This window comes from Chelonia mydas, chromosome 6 (assembly GCF_015237465.2).
Source record: "Chelonia mydas isolate rCheMyd1 chromosome 6, rCheMyd1.pri.v2, whole genome shotgun sequence".
Taxonomy (NCBI): Eukaryota; Metazoa; Chordata; order Testudines; family Cheloniidae; genus Chelonia; species Chelonia mydas.
Window position 1 is genome coordinate 95,830,992 of NC_051246.2, and position 12,527 is coordinate 95,843,518.

The 12,527-nt window shown below is 40.7% G+C and overlaps 1 protein-coding gene across 1 annotated transcript in view; it reads left to right on the forward strand.

Annotated features, from left to right (window-relative positions):
• TSHR (thyroid stimulating hormone receptor) overlaps positions 1–12,527 on the forward strand; it is a 238,174-nt gene that overhangs the window by 209,016 nt on the left and 16,631 nt on the right. Inside the window, exon 9 of the mRNA XM_037900796.2 lies at positions 5,653–5,730. Within this exon, the coding sequence (XP_037756724.1) occupies positions 5,653–5,730 (78 nt within the window). The remainder of the gene's footprint in view (positions 1–5,652; positions 5,731–12,527) is intronic.

The following is a 12,527-nucleotide window of genomic DNA, read 5'->3' on the forward strand; positions in this document are numbered from 1 at the left end:
ATCAGTTGCTTATTTACCGCAGGCATCATGGTAGAAGAGAATATTGAGATATTTAAAGGAGGGCAGGTAATGGCTTTACAGATTAATTTGGGGAGGGCATAGCATGCATTGGGGCAATATGGAAGAAATGTGAAGGTGCTTGTGGGAGAAGTGGATAAACAGGCAATGGAGACTGGCATCATTATAGAGAAGATGGTGCTGGGGAAAATGAGGAGAGCCATAAAGGTAGGGGCTAGAGGTTTGTATAAGATGCAGTGGGAAAAGGGAGGGCATTGGAGGGACTCAGAAGTGGCATAGAACTGCTTGAAATTTTGTTTTTGAAACTTTTTTCCCCAGCAGAATTATAGCCTTGTTAAGAATAAAACATTTTGGTAAAATGCTTCTGGTTTTTCTACATTTTACAGTTTTTCATCTACATTTCAAATTTTAAAAATTTGAATTTTCAGGGTTTGGGGTTTTGCCACTGCATACAATATAATGAATTTTCACTTTTTTTCTTTTTTCTTTTTCTTTTTGCATTTTTACTTTTACCACTCTATCACTTTTCAGTACTTCCTGAAAAATTGTTAAGTGGCAAAAGGAAAAATGAGATTCTAACTCTGCCAACCATAGCTCTTCAAAAGTTGAAGTTTTGAAAAGTTACAAAGTATCAAAAGGAAAAAAATAAAAAGCAAGGGAGAAAAAAACCTGGACATCACTCATGATATTGCAATCAGTATCAGAGAGGAAAAACTGGGAGGAAGCAAGAAACCAAAATTTTGAAAAAAATATTTAACAATTTTTTTTAAAAAATGGGGGAGAAAGTCATACCCTTTGAGACAGAAACAACTTTAGAATTGTTTTTCAGTTTTTTTTAGCCAGTTCTAGGATGACATGTTCAGACCAGCAGGTCAGAAAGGTAATTCAAAATTGACCGGAGATCGGGGTCAGGAAGGCCAGAGACTAATAGGTTGCAGTAATCAAGATGGGCAATGATAAGCATCTGGACAAAAGTTTTTAATCAGTGTGGACAGAAAGAAAAGATTGGATCTTGGAAATGGTAGGAAGGAAGAAGCATAATTTGGACATAGCCTGAATGTATACAGGTAGAGAGGGTGGAGTCAAGGATGACACCCAGATAATAGGGAGGCATGACTTCGGAGGGTGAGTATGCTATCATCATTGACAGATATTAGCGGAAGAATGGAGGGCTTGAGAAGAAGCTTCCTTGACACAGTCCTTCACGTCATCTGGACATTAACATTCACTTAAAGCTATTTTAAAAAAGATAATAGTTGAACAAGGGCATTCACATTTTTAATTTGGTCTTGGGTCATGATGAATTTGAGAGAAAAAAGTTAGTGTACACTTAGACAAGAAATGTAAAGAAGGACAAGAAAGCTGTTGGAAGAGGCTAAGCCAGCCATACATAAACACCTTCAGTCAAACCAGAAATTAACAAGGAGAGTCTATTCCTTTTCCATTTAAAATGGGTACCTATTAAACAAAATAAAAAGGGCTTAAACAATTGAAATAAATTAGTATCAGGAAATCCTGCATTCTGATGGGCCTGACTCTTGTGCACTCAAACTGGCAGGCAACAGTGAAGCCCCTCCTCATTAAGGGATTATTATAAACATGCCATTGGTCTCTGGATGGCTCTGTAGGTTTGAGAGTCTGTCTAGTTTTATTGGCAGATCTAAACTGTTGTCTTTCAACTTTATTACTCCCAGCGGTGTCTTAAATGTCAGAGAAAAATATTGCAAAATTGGACAAGCAATTATTTAGATGTACAATGATTTCTAGTGCTTAGGGCAAAGAGGTTTTCTCTTGCTTCAGTCACAGCTACAGTGAAGCTGTTGAAGGCTCTGATTAATCCTTAGCTTTTGTTCTGTTTTTGATTTTTAGAGATACTCAGTGTTAGATTTGCAGACAGGAAATGAAAGGGGGAAATAGCAAATAGTGAAACAGTAGCTCAAGATACTAAAGCCACTGGGTCTACATTGACAAGCTATGAGAATGGCTCCCATATTTCTCCATAAAGCATCAGATAAAGGGAGATACTAATCCCTGATATAGTGTTAAAGCAGAACTAGGGTTTGTTTCACATGACAGCAGGTGAGAGGATAGGCTATGAGAGATTTTCTTGGTGGCATGCAGGGAATTAGGTATGCCTAACAAATAATATGCAGGAAATATATTCCAGTGCTCACTGTGCACTTGTGTTTTATAGGTCAAGTGAAATATTTGCATCTTCTGACTTGACTACAGTGAGAAGTATGGGCCTGTGCCTAGTCAGGTCAAGTTTGCCAATAACATCAATGGGGACAGGATTTGGTCCTTTATAGTTTTCAAGACACAAACATTATGGCTTGCAGATGAATTTGCACACTTTACAGCTAAACCGATTCAATTGCATTTTCAGGACTCGATTCTAAAGACTTGATCTATGCTCCCCTGTGGACCTTTATTTCTTCACCAAATGCTGGCCTGTTCTAGCCAGTGTAGTCTAATGATTAGAGCAGTCGAGCTCGGAAGATTTGGGTTGTGTTCACAGCTCTGCCACTGACCTCAGGGAAGTCATTTCATCTCTCTGCCTGAGTTTCCTCAGGAGATAAGGATACTTACTAAGTTACCTCTTTTGCAAAGTGCTCTGAGATCTTCAGATTAAAAGTGCTATAAAACAGCTAGCTGTTGTTCTCTAAAGAGTTTTGGGAATGTGAAGGACACTGGACCTAATCAAACTGAATTCCAGATTACATTACTACTTGCCAGTGGAATGCAACTGATACCCAGGATGTAGCCTCAGTCTGGGTAGATTGGTCACTTTCTTTGTAATGTTGAGTAGCTTTAATTGGTCCATTGCTGTATTATGGTAACTTCTTGAGTGTTTGTCAAGGTTCCTCCCCCACTCTGAACTCTAGGGTACAGATGTGGGGACCTGCATGAAAAACCTCCTAAGCTTATCTGTACCAGCTTAGGTCAAAACTTCCCCAAGGTACAAAATATTCCACCCTTTGTCCTTGGATTGGCCGCTACCACCACCAAACAAATACTGGTTACTAGGGAAGAGCTGTTTGGACACGTCTTTCCCCCCAAAATACTTCCCAAAACCTTGCACCCCACTTTCTGGACAAGGTTTGGTAAAAAGCCTCACCAATTTGCCTAGGTGACTACAGACCCTTGGATCTTAAGAACAATGAACAATCCTCCCAACACTTGCACCCCCCCTTTCCAGGGAAATGTTGGATAAAAAGCCTTACCAATTTGCATAGGTGACCACAGACCCAAACCCTTGGATCTGAGAACAATGAAAAAAGCATTCAGTTTTCTTACAAGAAGACTTTTAATAGAAATAAAGAAATCCCCCCTGTAAAATCAGGATGGTAGATACCTTACAGGGTAATTAGATTCAAAACATAGAGAACCCCTCTAGGCAAAACCTTAAGTTACAAAAAAGATACACAGAGAGAAATAGTTATTCTATTCAGCACAATTCTTTTCTCAGCCATTTAAAGAAATCATAATCTAACACGTACCTAGCTAGATTACTTACTAAAAGTTCTAAGACTCCATTCCTGGTCTATCCCCAACAAAACACCATAAAGACAGACTGAGACCCTTTGTTTCTCTCCCTCCTCCCAGCTTTTGAAAGTATCTTGTCTCCTCATTGGTCATTTTGGTCAGGTGCCAGTGAGGTTACCTTTAGCTTCTTAACCCTTTACAGGTGAGAGGATTTTTTTTCTCTGGCCAGGAGGGATTTTAAAGGGGGTTTACCCTTCCCTTTATATTTATGACAGTGTTCAATAAGCATTTTGTGGTATTTATTTAATTGTGCAATGTGCTACCGTATCTCTGCAATGCATATGCACTGCAACCTGTATCTGTATTTTCTCTGGTGTTTCAAGTGCCAGAGTGATGTGGAGTGAAAGGTGGTCTTGTCTTTGTTTACATGGCTCATGTGTAGGGATGAGAGAATGCTGTGTTGCTACAGGCTTTAGGAAAGTGTCTGAATGATGGAGGGAAATTGTTTGTTTCTCCAGAATTTTAGAACATTGATTTTGTTGATGACATCATGGTAGAGATTTAGTTTGGTTGTTTTTTCTTTCAAGTTCATTCTTTCTCTCTCCTTCTTTCCAAGGAGCTTCAGTCTGATCTCTATATTGTTACATGTACATAGGAGGCCCTGTTTTGGTTATGCAAACCTTAGGGCACCTGAAACATGTATTCTCACACTCAAACCCAGGGTGGGCGGTATTTTCCTACAGGTCTCTGATGTGTCCACAAATGTCATTTGCCTCCTCAGATCTGAGGCTGGGGATACGAAAGCTTTAACCCTCCTCCCCTCACCCCCCAGATTTGCTTAGGGGGAGTGTTTGGTGTTTATGGTGTGCATATGTGTTTGGTGTGGAGGATTTACTTTATTTACGGGGATGTTTCTTGGCTTTTTGAGGAAAAAAGATTAAAATGTTCAGAATGGTAAGACTGAGTTTATTCATTCTTCCTGAGACTTGTTAATTGGGCTCACTTTATACAAAGCAAAATAACTGATAGTACTTAAAATGTTGATTGGATAAGGTGGACATGCAGATGCAGAGGCCACTTTTAAAAATGTGGTTCAACAGGTGGACTGTAATGCTTTTTACTGGACTTAAAACTCTTTCCATCCCTCACACTTATGTCTTTTCTGCTCCTAGTAAAACTAGGTGGGAGGAAGCATTATGTCGCCTCCTCTCCCCAGATGGTGGTGGCTCCCTGTGGCCTGGTTGCCCCTCCTTCCATCCGCATTCACAGCTAAAAAGAAGTGGTTGTTTCTCAAAGCCCAGTCCTCTTTGCCCCCCTCCCCCTTCCTCCTCACGTTCCTTATCATAACTGAAGAGAAGTGGGATAGGTATCATTTTGAATTAAGACCAGGTAACCTTAAAAATATTTGTGAATAAAGACAGAATAACAACAATGAAAATATGTATATTTAATTTTTATTTTTAAAGAGAGACTCCTTTTATAAGTAGGTGAAAGAATACCAATATATACAATCAGTTACACTATGTGTAACTATCTCTAGATGAAGGTGTGACTGTAGTTCTGCCTCAAATACTGCACGGTAGAGTATAAATAATATGGGAGCAGAAAATGAACTCGTAAGTTACAGGTAAAGTTCAATGAGCAGTGGCAGAGGTTCTTTTTCTAGTTTTTAAATGCCAGAGAAAAGTGTCAACTGACCATACCAAAGACTAAAATCCTGTACAGAATTGGTCTGCACAGAATAGGTATGATATGTGCAGTGGCAAGGCAAGTTTCCTCCATGTTACTTAGTCAATGTGCCTCAACCCTGCTCTGGAAAGACCATCCTTAAGGTTTAGGTAGGATGTTCATCATCCATAACTTATTCAGTCTTGGTTGCCTCTACTCGGGTTGCCACATGAGGAGGTAGTTTTTGTGATGTGGACACTTGTACCATTAGGAATTGGACTGACAGCTACTAAGCTGCTGGCTGTTTGTCAAATTTATTTAAAGCATGAAAAAAAAAAAGGCCCATGTGGTAACTCAGGGTTCCTATAGCTTCTAGTCTTGTTCTTTTTCACTGGGGTGTTCATATTTCTCTTTACATATGGTAGCTCATGGGAGATATATAATTTTATCACCAGATAATTGTGCATTTTCTCTCTGCAGCTACCTGCACAAGAACAAATACCTGAAAGTTATTGAAGAAGATGCATTTTGGGGAGTGCACAGTGGACCAACCCTGCTGTGAGTAGGACAAAAGGGTGGAGAACATTTTAAAAGTGGTGTTCATTAGCACTGCACCATCCTCAGGACTATCAACAGAAAACAAGAGTGGGGGTGATATGCTTACACAATAACATTGATGACAACAGCTGTTATTCTGGAACTGACTATATGACCTAGGGTTAATGCTCTGTGTTGCAAGAGACTTGGGTTTGGGTTTGATTCTCAGTCTTTCTTAGTCTTTTGTTTCTTGGGGTTTAGACAGTGGCAGATGTACATAGTTTAATTATTCCTTTAGTTCAGGGGTGGGCAAACTTTTTGGCCTGAGGGCCACATCGGGGTTCCAAAACTGTATGGAGGGCCGGGTAGGGAAGGCTGTGCCTCCCCAAACAGCCTGCCCCCTCCCACTTTCCGCCCCCTGATAGCCCCCCTCAGAACTCCTGACCCATCCAACTCTCCCTGCTCCTTGTCCCCTGACTGCCTCCTCTTGGGACCCCACCCCCATCCACCCCCACCCCCTGACAGGCCCCCCAGACTCCCATGTGTATCCAACCCCCCCCCCCCGTTCCCTGTCCTCAGGACCCCCCCCCCCCCCCCGAACCTCTGCCCCATCCAACTGCCCCCTGCTCCCTGTCCCCTGACTGCGCCCTGGGGCCCCTGCCCCTTATCCAACCCTCTGGCCCTGGCCTCCTTACCATGCCACTCAGAGCAGCATGTCTGGCAGCCGCGCTGCCTGGCCGCAGCCAGACACTCTGTCGTGCTGCCCTGCGTGAGTGCGCAGCCCCGCCGCCCAGAGTGCTGCCCGCATGGTGGCGTGGCTGCAGGGGAAGGAGTATAGCGGGGGAGGGGCTGGGGACAGCCTTCAGGACCAGGAGCTCAGGGGGAGGGCAGGACTGTCCCGTGGGCCAGATGTAGCCCGCGGGCCGTAGTTTGCCCACCTCTGCTTTAGTTGATTAAAAGTCACCTGTAAAAAGGAAATAGTTGGGTTTGTGCCTTTTAGAAATATATTTATTTTTGATACTCTATGATGATTAAAGAAGGGCTGAAAGAAGTTTTAGAAGTTAGTGTTTTACATTAGAAATACAACTCCTCATTACCTTCTTTCTCCTGAAAGACACTGTATAACTAGAGAACTAATAGGATTGTAATAGTATAAGTAATAAGGAAATGGAAACTGAGAGGGGAAGGGATTTTTAGTCAACTCTTGAAATTATTTTGTTGCTGCTGCTGTTTTTGTTACTCCCTATTTAATTTGGCTCCCTGTCCAGTTTTCTGGTCCTCCAAATAGGCTACCATTAAAAGCAAGGAAGACAAGGTTTGATATTCTTCTATTTCTAAAGTAAAAAACAGGAAAAAAGTTTGAAGAATGCATGACAGATTTTTTCTATACAAATGAATGGACACAACCCCAGTGCTTTGTTTTTCTACAGTTTAGGTTTAAGGAGAGGGTTTGATAGACTTAGAAGGGAGTCTGTCCAGTCCTTAATGTAGAGGATGGATGATATCCTGGGGACAAAGGTGGTGCTGAGAAATGTTGGAAGAATGAGAGAGGGTCCTGAGTTTAAAAACAAACAAACAAACAAACAGGTACTTCTCTAGCCTCTAATTTACTTGCAGAAGATCCTGAAATTCCTTCCTTCCGGCATAGCAGCTGAATTGCAGTGTTTAGCCTGTTGGTGATCATGGCAGTGATGCCAGCCACACAGATCATGCCAAATGAGGTTGCCAGATTCACTCTCTATTTTGCGTGTCATATTCAGTGTCATTGCATCAAAATGATGTTTGGGCTACTGGGTTACTTAAGGATCAATAAGAATCCTCCCAGCTAGACTAGGTAATTCAGGTTGTAGGAGGCATGATCTTTCTCTCGGGATGTGACTGATGCCAGAAAAACAGGCAGGGTAACAGCTTTGCGGTAACATACCCCTATCTGATTAACCATAAAATGGTATTGACATGTGAGGCCTCAGTCCTGTAGCAGAAGGTTCCTTGATAGTGACCATGAGTTCAGAAAGGGAGGTGGAATATGGAACAGGGGAATCAAGACAAAAAGCCAGAAAGCACATCAGTTTAAAAAATAAAACCTTCCAGTTGTAGTTTAACACTTTTGGGTATTTATTCTTTAATATTAGTCTTTTTCTTACAGCAGAATTTGATTTTTGCCTCTGTACTGTAATCTATTAAGTAGGGAGTCTCTCTATCAGTCTGCTTATGTTGTTTCCCTCTTTTTGCTGACTGCTTATGGAACATAAAACCTATATTTTAACTGAGAGCCAAAAGAGATCTTCCTTCACCTCAAATGAAGACTCTTTTTCTTAGCTGATATTCTTAAAGTCTATTCTCACTGCTGCAGTTTGCAATGGCAGTGTCTGTGCAGCTAGAGATCTATCCCTTTAAATGCACAAGGTTTCCCAAATACCTTTACAGGACAGAAGATTATTTACAAAATGGTTTCATTGACGGGGAAGGGAATATTAGGCAGAATATTTTGTGTGTATTTAATAGACATCTAAAAAGATATTGGTCTAATATGTTGACCTAAGTATGTCAAAATACATACCTATATAAACAATTAAATCACTGAGGCTGCAGATAGATAGCATTTTATAGATATCACATTAATGTAGAATTCTGGTTACCAATAGTGGAAAAGTAGAACTCAGGGCATATAAAAAGACATTTCTTTTCCTCCTGTGTGTTCAGGTTAGATTTGTTCTCAAAGTGACTGGAAGTTGTCATCATGTTCCGTAGTCTATTGTGCTGACCCACCCATCACTAATCCACAGGACACTGGCATGTGTTTTGAGTCTTTCAATCAAATCAGCCAGCTTTCCATCTTCCTTTAGAAACTGTGCATGTGTGCAATAGACAGGTCATAATAACATTTCCACCAAAAGATGGAGGTGGTGCTAAATAGACATTGCACAAGGCGGAATTGCTTCTCCAGGAAAGAAGACAGAGGAGCCATGATAAGTGATCATAAATGTACCATCTGCTGTTTATTACTCCTCATTCTGTCATCTGCTACCACTGAGAACAGTCTAGATCCACCCTCTTTGGAACCCCCCTTTCAGGTAGTTGAAAGCAGCTATCAAATCCCCCTTCATTCTTCTCTTCTGCAGACTAAATAATCCCAGTTCCCTCAGCCTCTCCTCATAAGTCATGTGTTCCAGCCCCCTAATCATTTTTGTTGCCCTCCACTGGACGTTTTCCAATTTTTCCAAATCCTTCTTGTAGTGTGGGGCACAAAACTGGACACAGCACTCCAGATCCCTCGATCTGCTGGCAATGTACTTATACAGCCCAAAATGCCATTAGCCTTCTTGGCAGCAAGGGCACACTGTTGACTCATATCAAGGCTTCTCGTCCACTGTAACCCCTAGGTCCTTTTCTGCCGAACTGCGCCCTAGCCACTCAGTCTCTAGTCTGTAGCAGTGCATGGGATTCTTCTGTCCTAAGTGCAGGACTCTGCACTTGTCCTTGTTGAACCTCATCAGATTTCTTTTGGCCCAATCCTCTAATTTGTCTAGGTCCCTCTGTAACCTATCCCTTCCCTCCAGTGTATCTACCACTCCTCCCAGTTTATCGTCATCTGCAAACTTGCTGAGGGTGCAATCCATGCCATCCGCCAGATCATTAATGAAGATATTGAACAAAACTGGCCCCAGGAGCGACCCTTGGGGCACTCCACTTGATACCGGCTGCCAACTAGACATGGAGCTATTTATCACTACCCATTAAGCCCGACGATCTAGCCAGCTTTCTATCCACCTTAAAGTCCATTTATCCAGCCGATACTTCTTTAACTTGCTGGCAAGAATACTGTGGGAGACCGTATCAAAAGCTTTGCTAAAATCAGAAAAGGGACACTATATGCGGAAGACTCTACCTTACTAGAGGCAGTTCTTTCCCCAGTGTCTCTCTGATGGTCTCACAAACATGCTCAGAGTCTAGCTGATTATCATATTTGGAGTCGGGAAGGAATTTTCCCCTAGGTCAGATTGGCATAGACCCTGGGGGGGTTTCATCTTCCTCTGCAGCTTGGGACACTTAAATTAGAGTAAAAGGTGGATTCTCTGTCATTTGAAGTCTTTAAATCATGATTTGAGGATTTCAGTAACTCAGCCACAGGTTATGGGTCTATTATAGGAGTGGATGGGTGAGGTTCTGTGGCTTGTAATGTGCAGAAGATCAGACTATAATCACAATGGTCCCTGCTGGCCTTGAAGTCTATGAGTCTATAAATGAAGGGCAAAACCGGGGTGACTCAAATTGAGTATTTTTTTCCATAGACTAGCAGTGTACGTGATTTGTAGATATAGACTATATTTTAATGGAAACAAATCAAATAAGTAGCAGCAGTTGCATCTCACCACTTTCTAGATATTGTCAGCAGTGTAAGTACCAATCACTTTCTAAAACATTTTTTGTAGTAGTCTCTGAAACTAGGATTGAGCAGTAATGAAACAGGGCAAAACCCATCACCCTGCCTTCTGTATATCCTGTCAGGAAGATCGCCATAAATTTACTGTGAAAATTCTGTAATGTTAGCCTTCAGAATTAGGTGTTTGACATAAGTTTACTGCTGGTGAAAGACGGTAGATTGACAGCCCTGGAGAATGAAGACACCTGTTTATCCACAAAACAGGTACAGCATAAACAGTACACATTTCCCCACATTTCCTGGCCCACATTCCTCTGAACCTAGAAATAACACCCCTTGGTAATATGCACATGTGAGGGAGTTCAGCAAAAATTGGTTTTATTCCACTCCTTATACACCAGATCCAGTATTTGCAGTGAAAGCAGCTTTGTGGTGAACCATAACATTTTAGATAATGCAAACTATTTCAATTTTAATGTCTCTTTCATTATTTGACTAAAGCAAACTGTGAATCCCAGCTGTGTTGTAATCCCACAAAAATGTTTTGAGATTGTCTAAGCTTCATCATGTGTAAAAATGTGCTTAAGGTCAGTGCAGGAAACAAAGTCTAATTTAAAGCAGATGGAAAGTCTGAGGAATAAAGGGTGAAGGACTAATCTCCCTTATTAAATGAAATGATTTATAAATTTAATTTGAGTGTGATGTTTTCCCACACCCCCTTCATTTTATAGTTAAATGGGAGGAATTTTTCCCACTGTATGTGGCAATCTTTAGACCTTAGCTGAACTACTGTGTCCAGTTCTGGGCACCACACTTTAGGAAAGATGTGGACTAATTGGAGAGGGTCCAGAGGAGAGCAACAAAAATGATAAAATGTTTAGAAAACCTGACCTATGAGGAAAGGTTAAAAAAACGGAATGTTTAGTCTTGAGAAAGGAAGACTCGGGGGAGAACCTGATAACAGTCTTCAAATATGTTAAGGGCTGTTATAAATAGGACTATGATTGATTGTCCTCCATGTTCAGTGACAATAACATGCTTAATCTTCAGCAAGGGAGACTTAGGTTAGATATTAGGGAAAACTTTCTAACTATGAGGGTTTCGTTTTGGAATAGGCTTCTAAGGGAGGTTGCAGAATCCCGGTCACTGGAGGTTTTTAAGAACAGGTTGAACAAACACTTGTCAGGGATGGTCTAGGTTTACTTGGTCTTGCCTCAGCACAGGGGACAGGACTTCATGACTTCTCGAGGTCCCTTCCAGCCCTACGTTTCTATGGTTCTATATTGTTTGGTACTTCTAAAATCTCATTTTCTATTTTGTTTACTTTTACTTCCTTGGCTTTTGGTATTCCAGTCTTCTCTTTTACATTTGTAGTGATTTTTTTTAATGGAGATTCTTCTTACTTTGTTATAAGCATATAAAAATTAATGTATTTTTACATAATTACTTTCACAATTACTCTAAATTCCCAAACACCCAACAAAATTAAATTATATTGGCTGGAAGTTTCAATTTTTAGTAGAAAATTATTTCTCCTTGGTTTGAAAACATATAATGGACGTTGAGATATATTGCCCTTAGCCACCAGGCATTATTCTCCCCACTTCCTTTCCCATCAATCATTATATTGTTCTTGGAGACAGGGATCAGAGCTGAAAGGGCCAGAAATCTCGTAAGAGTCTGCTTTTATGAGCTTTCCAGCCCAGTTTTGCAGACTCAGGTTTAAGATTCCTATCAGCATCCAAAGCTTGGGATGCTTATATGTCTCTAGACTCCAAACCTTTTGAGGTTCCCCCTCTCTTTCTCTCTCATTTTAAAACTAATATGACTATGTTCTTCATCTTTGTTGTCTGAGTAACTTAATGGTATAATTTAATAACCTAACATTAAATCAATGTGTTTATCAGCAAGCACTGCCCTAGTTCTTCAATCTCTCTGCTAGAGCTTTTCCCCACTCCTCTTATATTTTAGATGGGGAAACCTGGTTAGTTACTTTGTGCAAAGTGACAAATGAGATTGCATGTTTCCCATTGAAATATATGTTTCTCCTTTAGGAATCTCAAAAGTAAACATAGGCAATAATGTTTATTTTCCTATGCAACATTTTTCATTAATAGGCACCTCAGATTTTTATATATTGCTTTTTACAAAGATACTTTTTGTTTGTGTTTTCATTACGTATCCACTTTTATTGTGCTTTTCTCTTTCCAGCTCTTATTTTCTTATACATTTCTGCAGCCTCTGGAGAGTATAGTGATTCTGTATTAGTTTTGTTGTTCTGAAAAAAAAATTGGTGACCTTTGTCTCCCCAAGGTAACATTCACAATTAAAATTTCTGTTTTCCTGTACATAATTCCAAGAAGTTTTTTCCCCTCTTTTGTGATGATTTCCTTTTTCTGTCTCTCAGAATAGAAAAACATTGCGTAGGGTGGTG